Source organism: Ochotona princeps, chromosome 24, assembly GCF_030435755.1.
Source record: "Ochotona princeps isolate mOchPri1 chromosome 24, mOchPri1.hap1, whole genome shotgun sequence".
NCBI lineage: Eukaryota > Metazoa > Chordata > Mammalia > Lagomorpha > Ochotonidae > Ochotona > Ochotona princeps.
Window position 1 is genome coordinate 7,909,049 of NC_080855.1, and position 19,190 is coordinate 7,928,238.

A 19,190-nucleotide genomic window follows, 5' to 3' on the forward strand; every position below is an offset into this window, starting at 1 on the left:
ACCCCGCCCCTGGGGGACCGGAGTTTGTTTAATAAATGACATGGGATCGAGAAGAGCAACCCGGTGCTTCCTGGGGTTCCTCAGACCTGCAAGGTGCGGGTTCCCAAGGCGGTCCAGGAGAGCTTTGTGGGGTAGCCGCTTAGGCCGGTGCTGTGCTTCACCCGAGCCCTCCGCGAGCTCACGCCAGTCTCCATTGCAGCACACACAGCGTGTGCACCTGAACCCAGAGACTCGTGTCGTAGATCCTGGGTCTGTCCAGCTGGCGTTCTCTGGGGCTACCCTCATTTGTCACCTTAAATGGCCATGGCCACCCGATGCATGCTGTGCCCACTCTGGCCTCCGCCAGGAGAGGGCGGGGGCGCGGGCCCGTTGCTAGGCAACAAGGCGGGGCCGGGGCAGGCGGGCTTCCGGCCGTTCGCGCCCGGCCGGCCGGAAGTGACGCGGGGGCGGGGCCCGGAGCGCCTGCGGCCCCGGCGGACAGCGCGGCGCAGGTGAGTGTCGGCTAGTTTGCGGCGCGGAGGGAGCGCGGGGGGCGGGCGCCGAGGGCCTCCCGGCCGCCTGGCCTTGGGTTCGAGTGCGGACTGCTGTCGGGGCGGGAGAGGTGCTGACTCCGCGGCAGGTGGTCAGGGCGCGCGCTGAGCGCCCGAGGATTGTCTGCGTCAGGTGGACAGGTGTGCGGAGGGTTAGGGTTCAGAGGCCGCCCCGTCGTTGGGGACGAGACGGAAGTGTCCCCAGGTCAGGGCTGCGAGCAGAGCACCGCCGTCCGTCCCCTGGGTAGGACTGTCGCCAGGTCAGGGCCGTGAGCACCTTCGGGCTGTCCCCAGGTCAGGGCCGCGAGCACCTCTGAGCTGTCCCCCAGGGCAGGGGCCAGGAGCGCGGGGAGCACACTGATGCCTCATCACGCTGGGTGCCTCTCCCTGTGGGTGCTCAGGAATGCTTGTGGTAGGCTGGGCGGCTGTGGCTTTCTGGTGCCCAGGGCAGCGAGCGCCCTCCTCCTGTGGAGGCTGGAGGCCAAGGGGTGACCTCAGCCCCCTAGCCCCTGCTGGGTGAGAATGCATCTCGGTCTCACTCTTGTAGATAACCAGGAAGAAAAAGCCTCGGGGTGACCACCGCTCCAGGAGGACCTGGTAATGGGGAAGGAGCCAGGCAGTGAGGAGAGGTTGCTGCCAGATCCCAATGACATCACCCCACCACTGCGATTCTGCCTTCTGAAGGGAGGCATGCAGCGCACTATAGCCCTTAACATACCCGTTGGAAAGAGTGCCCAAGCATCTGGGGTCTGGACATTGTGCCTGGTCCTGCTGTTTGTCTTAGCCGACAAGCCTGGGAAAGGAGCCCTCCCCAAGGTCAGGCCCTGGCCGGGGTGTTCCACCAGACCAGCACACCCACTGTTCCTGGAGGGCAAGTGAGTGGCGGATGCCCGTAGGGGCCCTACATCTAGATCTATTTATTGGTTTATGAGAAGCAGAATGACAGAGCTTGTGTCTGCTGGTTCACGCCCCAGTGGCTGCAGCAGTCAGGGCTGGGCTGGGCTAAAGACAGGAGCTCTGTGCAGGCCTACTGTGTGGGAAGCAGGAACCCAGAGTGAAGCTGCATTCCGGCTGCTCATTCCAGTGAGTAACATGGGTGTTCCCCACGGTGTCCCCACCCTAGCTCCATACACCATCCACTGTGTCTGCAAGCTGTGAGTTTCAAAGCAAGTGGTTAGTGAATGCATTAATATACAACTCCTTCAAGAAAGTAAATGAGCAGAAGAATGGGTCCTATGTCAACAGGAATGCTGGTTTTGTGCTAGACACCAACCAAGGCAAGGCTGAGCAGCAAGAGGCCCCTGAGCCAGGACACCAGTAGGCACCCATGGGTTTGGAAGAGTTGGTGGCTGTTACTTGTTGCAGGGCAGAGCAATTGTGAGTGTAAAAGAGTAGCACCAGGACAGATGCTGCCTGTGGGTAAGGGTAGAGGCACTGGCACTGAGGTGACCAGCAGCCAGGTGTGGGAGACCTGGAGCTGACCGCCAGTCATCCAAAGACAGCGGGGGGGAAGTGGGTGGCATGATAGGATAGTCAGAAGGAAGGAAGACCGTGGCCCAACGCACTGTGCAGGAGGAGGGGCTGTGCGGGAGGAAGACCACGACCCCAGGCACTGTGCAGGAGGAGGGGCTTTGCGGGAAGAAGACCACTGTCCAACGCTGTGTGCGGGAGGATGGGCTGTACGGGAGGATAGGCGGCCTACATTCTGGCTTAGCGGCTAATGCCACTGCCTGCAGCACCAGCATTCCATGTGGCCACCACTTTGAGTTCTAGTTGTCCAACTTTCTATCCAGCTCTCTGTTTATGACCCTGGGAAAGCAGTAGATGCCTCTGCACTCACAATGGGAGAGCCAGGTTGAGACCCAGGCTCTGAGCTTTGCTCTGTCCCAGTCCAGTCCCTTAGGACTATTTGGGGAGTGAACTCAAGATACAACATGGGTGACTCTCTGTCCCTGTGGATACCACCCTGCTTGCCATGGGTGCTATGAGCCATCCGCCTGCCTTTCACATGTTTGGCAGGTGAGCTTCTTGTCCAACAGGGGGTTCTTATCCGGCCCTAGCTTTGCAAACCCCTTGTGGAACTTAGGTTGTCAGGACATTAAAACAGAAGGCTGGCTCCAGACCTAAATACCAGAAAGAGGTACTGAGAGAGCAAGTCCTGAATCTACCATGGGGATAACACAGAAACCTGTTGGCACTGGGCAGCAGGTGCTGCTCTGGTCTGCCTGTTCAGGTTCTTTAGATGGAAGGATGGAATCCGAGGCCCACCCAGTCTTCTCTGGGTTGGTCCAGAGGGATCAGGCTGGAGTTGTTGTAGGGTTTTTGACCCCGAATACGGGAGCAACCTCAATTCTTGTCTCGCAGGAAAGAACAATTTTCGTGCGGACACAGTTTAGTTTTAAAGCAAGATTTATTAGAAAAGTGGAGAAAGGAGACTCCCGTCCTAGTGACTGGAGGAGGCTGTGAGATAGAAAGGACCCTTACCCCCTGCCATAGTGGCAGGAGAAGTGGAGAAAAAAAGAGACCCGTGTTAATGGTGGGGAATGCACCTTTTAAAGGCTTACTTCAAAGGGGCTCTCCAAGAACAGAAGGAAATTCCTGGTCCGCCTGGTATCTGGCTTTGGGGCAAAAGACCAGACAGGTGTCAGACGTTGGACATTCCTGGCCTCCAGTCCCCTTTCAATGATAAGGAGAACAGCCTGGAGATAATGGCCGATGCTTCAGGTGGGGAATTGATATGCTAATATCACCCTTGTCCGTTGGAAGAGACTTGCTCTGGTGAATCCAAGACATGGTGGGGAAAATACTCTTTTTATATTTGAGGAAAAATGACATGGGGACCCAGTATACCCTGACTGCCTAATACCCAGTCTAACTCCTCTCACAGAGTCTCACTGCTTTCTGTCCCACAGTTCCTTAATGTAAGGTGTGGAGACCTCTCCATGAGAACGTCAGCTTTAATCCATGAAGAAAGCTGACTGCCTGTAGTTTTTGGAAAACCAGAAATAGGAGGAGGTGCTTCCTGTCTGCAGTGCACTTAGCTATCCATCCACAGCCTCACTTCAGGAGATATTGTGACCCATTCTCAATTACGCTGAATGTTTTGTGGGGCTGGGAATTCAGCAGAGCAGTTAGAATGCTACTTGGGGTGCCTGGGTGCAAGTCCCAGGGCAGCTTCCTGCTGACGCCCTGAGGCAGCAGCTGATGGCTGAAGACCTTGGTTTCCTGCCTAGGCGTGGCTGGCTGCAGCTGTGGCCGGCATTTAGGGAGTGAAGCAGTGGATGAGAGAAATGTCACTTTGACTTTCAAAATAGAGAAGTAAACAGAATTAAAGACCTGTTTCAGTTACAGAAGGAAGGAGTCACCAAGGGCTGGGGAACATGTGCTGGGCTTCTCTCGCCTTTGGCAGGGAGCCATGATCTTAATGTCTGTTCTCAGGAGGAATAATTATGGCTTGTTCTTTCTCTTGGACTTGTTCTTGGGGCTGGGAAGGCGCAGCTGTTGGCTGTAAACAGCTCCACACTAACTGCCGTTGTCTGATGTCTGCCTTGCTCAGTGGAAGGACTTCACAGGTGCTGCACACCACTCCTGGCTGTGGTCGGACTCGTCCACATGGGGCAGACAGAGGGCACGCCTGCGGGAAAATGGCTAGGTAATTGTGGAGGACCTGAGGACTCAGGAGCGTTACTGTATTGGGTCTGTTTTGCCTGGAGACAACGCTTCGTGAAACTCCACCTGTGCATCACCTGTGCTTATTGAGTATGCATTGTTGGCTTGGCCCCAGGGACACTGCAGATGCCCATTTGGCCTTAACTGTCCCATACAACAGGGGAGAAGAGTGTGCTAAATACTGGAAGAAAAAGTACTGAGCTCCCTAGTGTGGGCTGCGTGGGAGCAGCTCTGAAGTTTGAAGCTGACATGCATGTGAAGTGTCCAACATGTGTGTCCCTTGCTTGTCAAATCATTGTCCTGGCTGGTGGCAAGAGGTGATCCCCAGGCAATCCACAGATGAAGGGACAAATTCAGGGGCTATACAGCAAGGACCCTCTGTTCTGGATAATTCTTGCCTCAGCAAGGGAGTCCAGAGTCAACACATACGTCATCAGGGGCTGCTCCGTTTCTGGTCCAGCTCCCTGCTAATGGTCTGGGTGCTTGGTCTCCTGCCACCTGCCCAGAGTGTATGTTAGCAGGAAGTCGGCCGGGCAGCAGGGGACATGGTGGCCGCGTCCTTCTCTGGAGCCAGCCTCATCTCTGCCCACTGGCTTGGTGTGTTGCTCTGAGAGACACCGTTCTTTTCCTGTCTGCAGCTCAGAGTGTTTTGTGGCCCTGCAGCTCTTAGCTGCTCATACCGGGTGAAGCTTTCACTGTCCCTGTGTATTTCCCTCAGAACTGGTGGGGCAGCCCAGGGCCTTGGAGCTGCGCAGAGCCCCAGTAATGTACTGGCCAGGGAACTCGTCTGGTAGTCGCCCCTGGGCATTGTGTGTCCATGCTAGTTTGTATTTAAGTCACATTATTACCCTCGTGTTTTGTTTCTTTCTTGTTTTGCTTGACATTAAAGTCAAGAAATGGACTTGATAACCATCATTTTAGATGGGGAGAACCTCCTGTGAATGAATTCCCAGGCTCTGTCCCTGAGCCCTGGTTGGCTGGAAGTAGCGGAACAAGACCGGATGCGGGCGAGGCGAGGATCCAGTGTCTGATACCCCCACTGACAGGGTTCATCTCTTTTGGCATGTCCACAGATACAGATTGTGCCTTCCTTTACATCTCTGTCACCTTGATCCTGACATACTGATTCCATGTAGCCTCTTGTCGGCTGAGAGAGGCATACTGCGCCCGAGCTGGGACTCCAGGAGCCTTCCACGCTTAAGTGGTTCTGCAGAACCTGACAAGACATGGGTGCCGGCTTGCTCATGCCACCATGGGGTGCCAGGGAAGTTTGTGCTAAGTCTGTGGTTTGCAGATGCCCGTTACGGGTGCAGAGGCAAAATACCTTTCCCCTCACTCCTGCCTTCTGTTTGAGTAGAGGTCAGCAGTGGTTGTAATTTGAAGCAAAGAAGCCTGGAGTCCTCAGAACTACCTTATTTTGGGGGGCTGTTGGGGTCAGAGTCTGGCATTTTGAGCCTCCTGTCCTTCCTTTTTAAGAGCCACTGGGGCACAGGCAGCATGGATGAAGAGCCCGAGAAGGCAGGCTGGGCTTGCTCCAGAAGGCTGTGCTCCACGTGTCGGAGGACAGTGTTGTGCAGTGCTCAGAGCCCTGTGGAGCCCAGCTCTCCCACTGCAAGGCAGGGCCCTAGGGCCTCCTGGGGCCAGTGTGGGTGGTGGGCCTCACGCACCAGGCTAAACACTTGGCTTACTGCGTGTTCAGGGGTGTCAGTGACCTCTCCCTGCCCTCCCCTGTGGTGAGCTTTGCCTGGCACTCCAGATGTCTGCAGTGACCACAGCACACGTGCCTCCTCGCCGTGGAGGACCAGTCTGAGCCTGTCGCCCGTGGTGAACTGGCCAACGCAGGCTCGTTTCCAGGAAGAATGCTGTGCTGGGGGATCCTCAGAAGGAATTTCAAGTGAGCTTTGCCTGCTTTCAAAAGCAGCATTGCCCGCATGGGTCCCAGTCCTTACAAGGCAAGCCCTGCGGCCTGGAGGGGTGCTCTTAGGAGGAGTGCCCATCTGGTGGGCTAAAGGGACCCTGCTTGGACAGTGGTCTTCTCTGTGTGCTGTTCATGGTCAAGACCTGAGGCCAGGAGCCCTGCAAAGGTGGGGCAGTCAGGACCGAGGAGCGGGGGATGGAGAGCACAGGTAGCTGCTGCGGGGTGACCACAGAGCCCTGCTGGCCTGCCTGGGGCTGCTCTCTGCCTCGCTGGCCTCTCTGACTGGCCCTGCTAAAAGACCTGTGTTCTTTGGTAAAGAATTTTCCATTGTAAGTTAATCCTAGACTACCAGCAGTAGTACAGAGCCGTCCTTGGTGCCTGTGGTGGGCTAGTCGGGACAGAGCTGAGGTCAGGCCGTGAACATGGGAGACAGATCTGGAACAGGAACCCCACGCCTTTGGGTTTCACTAACTGTTCTCTTCCTTTTTATTTGAAAGGCAGAGTTGCAAAGAGAGATGGAAAGAAAGATTTTCCCATCTGTTAGTTCATTGCCCAATTGTCCACAGTGGGCAGAGCTGGGCCGATGCAGTCAGGCTCCATCCAGGTGTCTTACGCGGCTGCTGGAGCCCAAGCACTGGGGCCATTCCTGCTGTTTTTGGAAGTGCAGCAGCCAGGGCTTGAACTGACACTCACGTGGGATACTGGTGCTGCAGGCAGCAGCTCTACCGGCTAAGCCATGGTGCTGGTCCTTCTGCCCAGCCTTAATGTGCATTCTTTATGCATTAATCCGACTTTATGAAATCTTTGATAGTTCAGGACCCAGAACTGACCTGTCACCTGTCGTGACAAAGGCAGTTTACTACATTTGCTGCAAGCCGGCCGGCCGGCTGGCTGCCATCCTCCCTCCCTCCCCCTGCCTCCTTCCCTCCCTCCCCCTGCCTCCTTCCCTCCCTCCCCCTGCCTTCCTTCCCTCCCTCCCCCTGCCTCCTTCCCTTCCTCCCTTCCTTCCTTCCTTCCTCTCTCCCTCCTTCCCTTCCTTCCTACCTAACTGCCTTCCTCCCTCCCTCCCTCCCTGCCTGCCTATCTGCTTATCTGCCTGCCTTTTAAGATTTTTTAATTTATTTTAATTGGAAAGTCAGATACAGAGAGCAAGAGAGAGGAAGATCTGCCATTTGCCGGTTCACTCCCCAAGTGGCCTCAATGGCTATAGTTGCGCCCATCTGAAGCCAGGAGTCCAGAACCTCTTCCGAGTCTCCCATGCAGGTGCAGGGCCCCAAGGCTTTGGGCCATCCTCAGCTCCTTTCCCAGGCCATAAGCAGGGAACCGGATAGGAAGCAGGGCTGCCAGGATCAGAAACAGCAACCATATGGGATCCTGGTGTGTGTAAGGTGAGGAAATTAACCACTAGGCTACCGTGCCAGACCCCTGCCTGCCTTTCTCTCTCCTTCCCTCCCTTTTCCTCTCTCTTTCTCTTTCCTTCCTTCCTAATAATTTGAAAAGAACAAAGGTCTCCCAGCTGGTTCACTCCCCAGATACCCACAGCAGATTAGGCTGAGCCCAGCTGAAGCCAGGAGCCAGAAACTCCCTCCAGGTCTCCTTAGTGTCAGGGAAACCCACACTTGACCTGCTGCCTCCCAGTGCTCTGATAACTCGGGACTCTCTAGTGGACAGGGCCCCTTGGCCAACAGGACCGGCTGCTGTCACCTTCCGTGAGAAGCCTTTCAGTCATTTCTGGCTGGCCGTTAGCAGGTGGCAATCCACACCTGCTGTTTGTGAATTACTCAGACCCCATTGCGGCCTGGACTTTGCCTGGAGTGAGGACAGCAGCCCCTTGCATTGCAGTGAGGCTCAGGCAACAGGGAGGGATGGGACAGGGTGGGGTACAGTTCTGCTGTGTGTCCCATTGGGCTTTGCCCAGGGTTGGGATGGTGCCCCTTGCATTTCAGGTGGGAGGCGGGGTCAGCCACAAGCACGGGCGGCCCCAGATTTGCCTTACTCCTGCTCTACTGCCCGGGTCCTCAGTCTCCATTCCTGTGGCACAGAGAATTAATCCAGCACCTGTGCTGCAAGTTCTGGTGGCTCCACTTCCCAGCCAGCTCCCTGCTAATGCACATGGGAAAGGAGCAGAGGATGACCCAAGTGCTTGGGATCTTGCCTTCAGCTTGTCCCAGCCCCAACTGTTGCAGCCATTGGGGGAGTGAATTGTTTATTGCAAAGTCAGATATACAGAGAAGAGGAGAGACAGAGAGGAAGATCCTCTCTGCTGATTCATTCCCCAAGTGGCTGCAACAGCCGGAACTGCACCAATCTGAAGCCAAGAGCCTCTTCCAGGTCTCCCACATGGGTGCAGGGTCCCAAGGCTTTGGGCTGTCCTTGACTGGTTTCCCAGGCCACAGGCAGGGAGCTGGGTGGCAAGTGGCGCTGTTGGGGTCAGAACTGGCGCCCATATGGGATCCTGGTGCATGCAAAGCAAGGAGTTTAGACACCAGGCTACTGCACCGGGCCCATGGCAGAGGTTTTCAGGGATGCTGAGGGAGGTTGGCCATTGGGCCGGCAGGTGAAACTCGCCTGACCACATTTGCTTCTGCTTGCCTGTGGTCACTGCAGGATGCAGGAGCCCCAGGAGACCATGGCTATGGGAGTGGTTTGAGCACCTGCCTCCTGAGTGGAACTTGCCTGCCTGTGTAAGGCTCTGTCTGCCCACCTCATGGGAGATTAGCAGTTTCCCCCCTCTGCCTCTGCACTCCGTCCAGGGGCTGTGTGTTACTGCAGCACTGTCCCAGCCCTCTCTTCCTAACAGGATGTCCCATGTGATCTGAGTTTATTTCCCCCCACTGGTCAGAGGCCACTTGCATAACCTACCTTTTCTAGTCCTATTCAGAACCACCGGGCAGGGCAGCACAGCTGCCAGTCTGCACCACTCACTGCCCAGCATCCCTGTCACAGTGCTGCTTTGAGCTCTAGCTGCTGTGCTTCAGATCCACTGGGCAGGCAACAGTACAGGGGACCCTTGGTGCCCTGGAGACCCAGGTGGGCCCCTGGCTTAGCCTGTTCCAGCTACCTGGGGAGTGAGCTGGCCGATGGAAGCTGTCTCTGCCTTCCCATCACTCTGCCTGTGAAATCAATAAGTAAATGGTAAAAAAAAAAAATAGAAATAGAAATGGAGGTCGGTGGACAAGTGTGAAGTGTGCCTATGGAGAAGTCAGCCTGTGGAGGGGTTGCCGCCTTCCGGCCGACATACGCGAGGGTGCGAGTGCACTCCTTGAGCTTGAAGAAGTCTGGCACGAGGAGGCCGGGAGCGCACGCGCAGACTTGATGCAAGGGGCAAGCGCACTGTCCCCTCGCTGTGCTTTTCTTTCCTGGCTCTGATCCTGGCTCTGATCCTGGCTCTGTCCCTGCCCGCCCTGCTCCCGCCCCAGGGGAGGCAGGGCTCCCTGCCTGGGGTGTGGCCTGAGGGCTGGATGAGCCCAGGCTGAGAGCCTCTGTGCACCTCCAGGCTGTTCCAGAGAACATCTTGCGGGTGGCTGCTAACACCACCACCCCCCACCAGAGTCCACAGAGGACAGCTCAGGAAGTCAGACACAGAGACCCATGCGCTAGGGGCTGGAGCAGAGTGCACCGCCAGTGCTGCTGTGACCAGGTGGGTCTGGGAAATGCGCCATGGGGTGAAGTGGCATCCTGTTCAGGCGGGCAGTGTCCCTGTGCACCTTTGTCCTCCCGGAATTGGAGGCTGCATTTGCTGGCCCAGTTCCTCCCAAGTGCCGAGGCACGCAGACAGCCGTGCCCAGGTTCCTGGTGGCTTTTCCCCTGGTCCTGCTGCCACACCTGGCCCACGCCCAGGTCACTTGCCAGGCTTGATGAGCCCTTCCCAGGAGGGTGCGACAAGAACTTCCAGCCCTCCCCACTGCCTGCCTCCTGTCCCCGGGCTGTGCCACTTGGATGGCTTTCAGTGGGCAGCACGCTGAAGCCACAAGCATTTATTTGCTACTTTTTCATTCTTGGAGTTGCATGGCTGGGTGATGCTGGCAGCTCTGTCCCCTGGGAGGAGTCCCCTGCTGTGCTCCAGGAGAGCTGAGACTTCCACATCCTTACCCAAACATGTCAGCTTTTGCTTTTTGAATTAAAGCCATTCTGGTAGCTATATCAAGGTTTTCTAGTAAGAACTATTTTTAAAAACAGTTAGAGGAAGATAGTGAAGGTCAGAGAGCAGAACTTTCACGCCCGCACTTAGATCTGTCTTCCTCTGTCTCCCCCTCCCCATCACTAGGGCAGGCGTGTCCCTGCCCTGTCTGTTGATCCCTGTGTGACCCCGCCATCCCCTCAGGCTGCATCCTGTTGTTTTGGATGGTAGCATTGTGGTGTGGTGGGCTGAGCCACCACCTAGGACCCACCCCATCCCATAGCCTAGCCATGGTTCAAGTCTGAGCTGCTCCACTTCTGATCCAGCTCTCTGCTTAATGCCCCTGGGAAGGTCGCAGAGAATGGCTTAGGGGTGTGGGCTCCATTGTAGACACCGGGGCATGACCAGGGAGTGGAAGATCTTTACTCCATATTCTTCCTCTCTTGTAACTCTGCTTTTCAAGTAAACGACATCTTTTTTTTTTTTAAGATTTATTTATCTTTATTACAAAGTCAGATATACAGAGAGGAGAGACAGAGAGGAAGATCTTCCATCTGATGATTCACTCCCCAAGTGAGCCGCAACGGCCGGTGCTGCGCCAATCCGAAGCCGGGAACCAGGAACCTCTTCCAGGTCTCCCACACGGGTGCAGTGTCCCAATGCATTGGGCCGTCCTCTCCTGCTTTCCCAAGTCACAAGCAGGGAGCTGGATGGGAAGTGGAGCTGCCGGGATTAGAACCTGCGCCCATATGGGATCCCGGGGCGTTCAAGGCGAGGACTTTAGCCACTAGGCCACACCGCCGGGCCCAAGTAAGCGAATCTTAAAACAAGCAAACAGGAAAAGGAAATGAGAGCACCATACCTTTCACAAGCAGAAATCTGTTTCTCAAGCCAGAAACAAGGTGGGACTGACACGCTGGCTTACGTGGCCCACGCTCCCATCGTATGTGGACTGTGGCTTCCAGCCGCAGCATATTTCCCCCCGTCGTGTGTGGGACCCAGCCAGAAGGAGGAGAGTGGGTGAGCAGAGACGTGCTCTTCATGCCCCATCACCTGACGCTGTGCCCACCTTCCTTGACACCGTGGCTGGAAATAGCGCCTGCTGGCTTGGACCCTGTTGAGTGCTGCTGTTGGCGCTTTGAGCAGCACTTAGTAAGGCAGTGCTGTCAGTGGCCTTCCCCTGCACAGATGAAGTCACATGACTTCCCTTTCCAAGTGATAGGCTGTGACCACACAACCCACCTTCCCGCCCACGCCCACGTACCACAGGGCATGGTCCCCGCAGAGTACCTTGCAAGAGCAAGTTCTCACCTGGGCCACCTTTTCCACTGTGGGGAAGGCAAGCAGCGCCAGGCTTGGTTCCGTGTCCTGTGTGGGTTTGTTGGGCCTCGCAACTCTGCCCCACACTACGACTCCTCAGGGGAGGCAGGCAGGCAGGCAGGCTGGGAGGCTCCAGTTCCTGAAGCTGGCTCCCCAAGTCCATGTTCCATAGCGCAATCTGTCAACCAGCACCCTGGATGTTGTTTGCTGGTGGTCCGTGATTAGGGTACGCCCAAACTCCTAAGCGGGAAAGGAGCAGAACTGGGTGGGCAGGGCTTTCCGCTCTGGGAACTTTGATGTCCTAATGCTTTTGGGCTTTGTATTAAGATTTATTTTATTTATTGGACCCAGTGCAGTAGCTTAGTGGCCAGAGTCCTCACCTTGCACACGCCAGGATCCCATATGGCACTGGTTCGTATTCTGGCAGCCCCATTTCCCATCCAGCTCCCTGCTTGTGGCCTGAGAAAGCAGTGGAGGACAGCCCAAAACTTTGGGACCCTGCACCCGCGTGGGAGACCCGGAGGAGTTCCTGGCTCCTAATTGGCACAGATCTGGCCATTGTGGCCACGTGGGGAGTGAATCATCGGACAGAAAATCTTCTTCTCTGTCCTTCCTCCTCTATGTGTGTCTGACTTTTCAGTAAAATTTTTTATTTATTTTAAAGACACCTCTGTTGTCTTTTAGAGGCAGGACAGACACACAGTGAGAGAGAGAGAATTTTCTATCTGCTGGTTTATCCTCCAAATCACTGCAATGGCTAGGGAGGGCTGGGCTGTGCTGAAGCCAGCAGCTAGGAGCTTCTTCTAGGTCTTCCTGATGGCTGCAGGGTCCCAAGCACTTGGGCCATCCTCCTCTGTGTTTCCAGGTAGTTAGCAGACACTTGGCTTGGAAGTGGAGCAGCCAGACTTGAAACGGTGCAGCATTAAAGGTGGCCGCTTCTCCCATTATGCCCCACATATTTGGCTTATTAACACAGTGACCAGGAATAGGCCTTGGGATGTGCATGTGACTATGGACAACAAGGACTTAGAAGCTGAGAGCCACCCCTTGAAGAGCGAAGACAGAAAATCAAAACAGAGTCCAGGAAACCGAGTTAAAGCTGAAGACCGCCTGCCGCGCTCGCCTGCTCAGTCCCGGCTCTCACGGTGCCGAGCCGTGGCGTTTTTCCTCTCACTCTTCCTCTGCCTCTTTGTGGTATTTGTGGTCTCATTCATCATCCCCTGTCCTGACCGACCTGTGTCCAAGAGGATGTGGAGGCTTGACTACAATGCAGCAGGTGAGTGTCTGAGGCTGCCCCTCTCTCTCAGGGAGTGTCTGAGGCTGCCCTTGTTGGCCTGAGTAGCCTCTGGTGAAGTCCTGCTGAGCATCTGGCAGCTCAGTGCTCCACCCCCACAGAAAGAATGAGGGCAAAATGAATCAAATGGTCCCTCTGATCACATCCCTAAAACGGACAGCCCCCAGTGTAACAGAACTGGAGTAGCAGTTGTAGCCGAGGCTGTTGAGAAGCCTGCAAATGTTCCACAGATTGTGTCCCCTTCTGCCACAATGCCTGCAGAGCCACTGGCCCTGTCGCCAGCTAGAAAAGCACACCCACACTGTCTTGTGCCTTGGACTTTTTTTTTTTTTTTAAGATTTATTTGTTTTTATTAGAAAGGCAGAGATACAGTGAGGAGAGACAGAGGAAGATCTTCCATCCAATGATTCACTCCCCAAGCGGCCACAACGGCCAGAGCTGAGCCAATCCGAAGCCAGGAACCTCTTCCGGGTCTCCCACGCGGGTGCAGGGTCCCAAGGCTTTGGGCCGTCCTCGACTGCTTTCCCAGGCCACAAGCAGGGAGCTGGATGGGAAGTGGCGCTGCTGGGATTAGAACCAGTGCCTATATGGGATCCTGGTGCGTTCAAGGCGAGGACCCTCACCACTACGCTATCACTCCGGGCCCATGCCTTGTCCTATTTAAAAAACATTTACTTGTTTTTATTAGAAAGACAGGTTTTATAGGGAATAGGAGACAGATGTTCCATCTGCTGGTTCACTTCCCAAATGGCCACAATGTCCAGAGCTGAGCCAATCAGAAGCCAGGAGCCAGGAGCTTCTTTTAGGTCTCCCTCATGTGTGCAAGGTTACAAGGTTTTGGGCCATCCGCTATTGCTTTCCCTAGGCCACAAGCAGGGATCTGGATGGGAAGCAGAGCAGCTAGGACACAAGCCAGTGTCTGTGTGGGACCCCGGTGCTTGGAGGTGGAGGATTAGGCAGTAAGCCGTCATCCCAGCCCAGTGTCCATTTCTTTGATGACAGGACAGGGGCAGTGAACTTATATGTCATTTTGGTCATTTGTGTGTCTATAGAGAAAGGCCTTCTATGACCTTTGCCCGAACAGGGGTTAAGGTTTTGTCTGAGTCCACTGTGAGGAGGACTGTGGGATGGTCCTACCCAGGGGAATGAAGAGACAGGCTTCATTTCAGAGCTGTGGATCGTTGGGACTTTCCGACATTGTCCTGTAGCTCGGCTCCTCAGGCCTGCAATGACCCTGCCTGTGACCCCGATGGCAGCAGGGGTTGGCTCCCAGGCCTTGGGCTTTCCCGTTGTCCTTCGCCCCTTCTCCAGCTGCACAGAAGGGTTTAATTTTGATGAAATCAGCCTTTTCTTTTGTTGCCTTGCTTTTGGCATCAGTGCATCCAGTGGTACAAAGATTTTCCCCCTGTTCTCAGTTTCACGGTACTAGCCCCTCAGTCAACAGAGATCATTCCAGTTTTAGTATATGTGCTGTGGAAGCGAGCACAAGTCAACAGAGATCAAAGTCCAAAACTCTACTTGTATGTGACCTGCAGCCAAGGGTTGGCGTTAATCTCTGGGTGTGTGGCGGGAGGCCCCTGATGAAAGGAAGCAGTTTCTTTAAAGTGTGGGATGTGGGCATGCCCTGAGAGGGCCCCAAAGGGATGCCAAGACATTATCTTCCTGGATGGGGGCTGTTGAGAATACCCCCTGTGACCCTGCACCCCATCCTTCCTGACAGCAGGGTGCCTAATCCTGGCTTGTGGCTGCTGGGTGATCTCTGCCTGTGTGGCCCGGGACAGCCCATGCCTGCTGGGTGGTCTCCACCTGCATGCTCCAGGACTGCCCATGGCTGCCAAGTGGTCTGGCATTGGTGCAGCCCAGGATGTACTGTGCCTGGTTGTCTCTTCCAGTCACCTATGATTTCCTGGCCCTAGAAGACATTAACGGGGACAGGATACAGGACATCCTCTTTCTTTATAAAAACACCAACGCTAGCGACGCTGTTAACCACTCCTGCACTGAGGAAGGTAATTGCAGTGTTCTCATGGTTACCGGGCTCTGGGATACATTACGTCACTCTCCCAGGGGTGGGGAGGGGCTCAGAGGCCAGCCCCAGCCCAGGCAGGGGTCGAAGCCATCACTCGGGCTGCCCAGCCAACATCCATCTCATTCCCAGGCTCCTCCCCCTGTGCTTTTGTGGCTGCGGTGTCAGGGGCCAATGGCAGCGTGCTGTGGGAGAGGCCCGTGGCCCCTGACGTGGCCCTCGCAGACTGTGTCGGGCCCCAGCTGACAGATGCCAAGGCAGCACCCACCTGTGTCCTTGTGGGCAGGCCCAGATCTTTCATTGCCGTGGATATCTTCACAGGTGGGTCAGCTATGCCCTCCCAGGGCCTCTTCCCCAGGGGTGGCACCACCGGCTGCTCAGGGGGTCGGTGTTGGCAAGGAGGACTGGGGAGGGGTAGACACTGGTCTGCGGGGCTGCTGTCCTGTCATCACCTGCCAAGAGGTGGAGGTGGGTGCTGGCTGTGAGCACTCACACTGGGCATGTGTCAGATTATATGGTTAACAGATGGGGGATCTCTGTCCCTCCCTCTCTCTCTGAAACTCTGCTTTCCAAATTGATAAATCTTTACTGGAAATAACAAGGCAGAGCAAACCTACCTTCCCACCTGAGAACTTCCAGCTTCAGCCCTGGCTCTGCATCCAGTCCCGCCCCCTGCCAGTACACACCCTGGGGCCCTGGAAACCAGCTGGGTGCTGCCAGTACACACCCTGGGGCCCTGGAAACCAGCTGGGTGCTGCCAGTGCACACCCTAGGGTGCTGGCTCCACAGAACAGGCTGAGAGAGCTGCCTGGCTGCTCGCTGCAGCTCTGCCTGGGGCCCTTGGGGACAGGGGGCAGGTGCCCCAGAGAACAGGAGCCCTCTCCCTGTATCTCACCAACCCCCTCAGATAACACTGTTGTAGGAAACAGGGTGTTTCCCTGGCATCCTTCTTGGAGATGATCTTCACGAGGCTGATTGGCCTGGGAGGGACTGGGGAGGTATAGGCAGAACACTCCCGTGCCCCCCACATGTCTACGCCGTGCATGCTGGGTGTGGGACATACCTGCTGGGGGGCTTCGGCCAGAGGCAGCACAGGCAGTCTGGATCCTGCACTCCGCCTGCTTACAGGCAAGATCCGGTGGAGCCACCCCAGCGGCTTTGGCAGCAACACGTCCATCCTGCGACCTCTGCTGCATGTGCCGGACATCAATGATGATGGAGCCCCAGACCTGCTTCTCCTCACCAGGGAGGGAATGGAGGTGCGGAGGAGTGCCCCTGCCAGCCCCTCCCAAGGCCTGGCCTGACACCGTCCCCCGGCCCCCCTCACTGCCTGCCACCCTGTCATTGCAGGTGCAGGGTCACCTCTACTCAGGCAGCACCGGGCACCAGATCGGCCGTGGGGGTAGCCTGGGTGTCGACGGGCACAGCAGCCCCCTGCTTCATGTCACCAGAACGGGCGCACACTACATTCTCCTCCCCTGTGGTAAGTGGCCTACCCGAGGCCCCCGAAGCAGCACTAAGGTGGGAGAGGGCATGGCTGCCTGTGACCAATGGCATGGGTGTCCTGTGTGTTGGACAGCAAATTCCCTCTGTGGCTGCTCCGTGAAGAGTCTGTACAAGGAGGTGACCGGGGAGGAGGGCTCCCTGCAGACGGACCCCCTGTGGGAGAGGAAGCTCAGCTCTACGGGTCACAGGCTGCATCTGCACAGGTGGGTGCGGCACCCAGGCGGCAGCTGGGTCAGCGCCAAGGAGGAAGGCTGCTGGCGGCTGCGCAGGCTGAGCTGGACCACAGGAACGGGCAGCTCAGCCGTGGGAGCTGGAGGGGTGTCAGGGTCAGCCAAGACCTGCCCACTACTCTTCCCCTCTCACCGCATGTAGCTCCGGGGCTGTGCGCCACCTGATGAACGTGCCAGGGAAAGGCGGCCAGGACTTGCTGCTCGTGGGCTCTGAGGCCTGCATGCTGCTGGACGGCCAGGAGCTCACACCCAGGTGGACGCTGGGCATGGCCCAGGTCCTGAGGTACTCGGCAGCCCTGGGTGTAGCCAGGTTTCCTGGGCCGTGGGGATGAGGCCTGGCACTCATCCTGGGTGCTGCCCACTCTGGGTGCCCAAGTGCCTCTTCTGCCTTGGTCTCTCTAGACACCCCTGTGAGTTCTCCCCTCCTCCTTCCAGAAAACCTGTCCTCGGCCACTACAAACCAGATGCCTTGGCTGTGGTCATCGAGAACGGAACCGGCCTTGACAGACAGGTGGCTGTGCCTTCTCCTGCCACCCTCTGTGGGCAGAGTGGCTGTCTTCAGAGGCTGGGGCTGTCTTCACAGGATGGACCCCCCTCAGTGCCCCCTTCCCCTCCCTCCGTAGATCCTCCTCCTGGACCTCAGCTCTGGAAACACCCTGTGGAGCCAGGCCCTCCCCAGCCTGCCACAGGGTCCACCATCCACCACCCTTCCCACCGCAGACCACCGCTCTGCCTTCTTCTTCTGGGGCCTGCATGAACTAGCCAGCACCAACGAGACGGTATGGCCAAGGCTGCACTCAGGACACCCGAGCTGGGAGCCAGTACCAGGATGAGTCTTCCTGGATGCACCCGGGGGCTGCTGAATGCCAGTCAGGGCCTCCCTGGAGGCTGATGGGCCTGAGATGGGGAGGGGGACAGCCTGGCTGGGGTAAGGAGCTTGGAGCCAGTGCTGTGGGGGAGCCTATTGGGGCAGAACTGCTCCACTGCAGCCTCCTTGGGCCATGAGGCCGTATGTGAAACTGGCTCTTGCCACAGGAGCCCGAGGCCAACTGGCACAGCCTGTATATGTTCCATCCGACGCTGCCACACGTGCTGCTGGAGCTGGCCAACGTGTCTGCCAACATCGTCATTGCAGATGGTGAGTGAGGCCCTGGGCCAGGCCCCCGCTGGCATACTGCTGCCCACTGACGGCCATGTCCCCACAGTACTCCTGTTCGAGCCGAGCCGCCATGCTGCTTACATCCTCCTGACGGGCCCAGCCAGCTCCGACAGGCCCGGGCTGGTGTCTGTGACCAAGCACAAGGTGCGCGACCTCGTGCCGGGCAGCAGAGTAGTCCGCCTGGGTGAGGGGGGCCCGGAGAGTGACCAGGCCGTCAGAGACCGTTTCTCCCAGCTGCGCTATCGGAGTGACACTTAGGTGGAGATCACTGGAAGCTGGGGGCAGGGCGGGGGGGCGGTACATGGTGGCAACCACTGGCCAGCCCTTCCTGCCATGTCCAGCAGGGAGTCAGGGCTGTCAGGGTCCTCCTCCAGGTGCCCCTTCCGCCTCCCTTGTGTCTCCTGGGTCCACTGGACAGAGCTTGACTGCCAGCTGTGCCTCGCCAAGTGCCCAGGACCTGTCCTCCCATGTCTCCCCACACCAGCCTCAGGGGAGCTGACCAGATGCAGCTGCAGCACTGCCCAGAGCAGCACTGGGTGCTCCGGCCTGGGGCTGCAGCCAGCCGGAGATGCTGAGGTTTCTGATACAGTGGGCCACATTGGAGCTGTGTGTACCCCCATGCCCACCTCGGTCTGTGAATGCCTCCACCCCTTCTCTCCTGCCTGCCCAGGTGTCTGCAACCCCACTCACCTCTGTGCCTTGCTGCTCCGGGCGGCTCAGCACCCTGAGCACATAGCAGAGCTGCCTAGCAGCACCCTCCATCCCAGGAGAACCAAATAAACCACTTGCACTGTGACCCTACCCCTGGTCAGTCGGTGGCTCTGAGGAGTGACAGAAGCTGAGGTGGGGGACAGCTGCAGGGGAGATGCCCCCAGATGTGTGTGGACAGAAGCTGGGTTCCATGAGTGGCCACGCTGCCCTGGGTCCCCATGGGCTGCTGAGCTCTGGGCTGCCCTGCAAAGAAGCAGCGTTCTCACCCCAGCAGACGCCCTTCCCACCGTGGGTGAGGTCAGTCTGCAGCCCACTGTCGGCCACCCAGGACCAGCAAGGCAGAGGTCCCTACCTCAGAGCAGCTACCTCCCACAGCAGGCTCACCCCTCGTGCCAGCACTGCTGCCCTTCCACCCCCACAGCCCCTGCCTCCTGGGATCCAGGTGGACCCTGGGAGGGCTGCGTCACTTCATGGTCAGCCTACACACTGGGAACTTTGCCTGGAGGCTCATTCATACCAGCCACCATATGTGCACACCCTAAGCTGTGCCCACCATCCTTTATTGCCTGGAGGAACCAGCTGTGCATTCACCCTGTGTCAGGGAGGCCCCCAGCACAATTACTTGTGAGCCAACTTGTCAGGACAGCCACAGCTTGTAACCCAGACACACACCAAGCCCAGGGTGGCCTCCATAGAATGGGGGCTCC

General features: G+C 57.1%; 1 protein-coding gene across 3 annotated transcripts; it reads left to right on the forward strand.

The window, feature by feature from the left end:
- Nucleotides 1-413: 413 nt before the first annotated feature.
- Nucleotides 414-18,312, forward strand: FAM234A (family with sequence similarity 234 member A). Of its 3 annotated transcripts, none has more exons than XM_058680426.1 (12): nt 414-491; nt 12,534-12,833; nt 14,744-14,860; nt 15,010-15,198; nt 16,006-16,136; nt 16,228-16,357; nt 16,457-16,586; nt 16,756-16,896; nt 17,049-17,124; nt 17,237-17,392; nt 17,649-17,751; nt 17,819-18,311. In XM_058680426.1, the coding sequence occupies exons 2-12, from the start codon at nt 12,569-12,571 to the stop codon at nt 18,028-18,030; spliced, it is 1,650 nt and encodes a 549-aa protein (XP_058536409.1). In that variant the 5' UTR covers nt 414-491; nt 12,534-12,568; the 3' UTR covers nt 18,031-18,311. The 3 variants fall into 3 exon arrangements, with proteins under 3 accessions (XP_058536409.1, XP_004596839.2, XP_058536410.1); XM_004596782.2 differs by having other exon boundaries at nt 467-491; nt 16,228-16,360; XM_058680427.1 differs by lacking the exon at nt 414-491 and adding an exon at nt 14,267-14,371 and having other exon boundaries at nt 12,701-12,833; nt 16,228-16,360; nt 17,819-18,312.
- Nucleotides 18,313-19,190: the final 878 nt, after the last annotated feature.

Coding starts and splice junctions, on each gene's coding strand:
- FAM234A (XM_004596782.2), top strand. CDS start 12,569: ATGGACAACAAGGACTTAGAAGCTGAGAGCCACCCCTTGAAGAGCGAA. Junction 15,199..16,005: donor TGCCGTGGATATCTTCACAG/GTGGGTCAGCTA, acceptor GCCTGCTTACAG/GCAAGATCCGGTGGAGCCAC. Junction 16,897..17,048: donor GGCATGGCCCAGGTCCTGAG/GTACTCGGCAGC, acceptor TCCTCCTTCCAG/AAAACCTGTCCTCGGCCACT.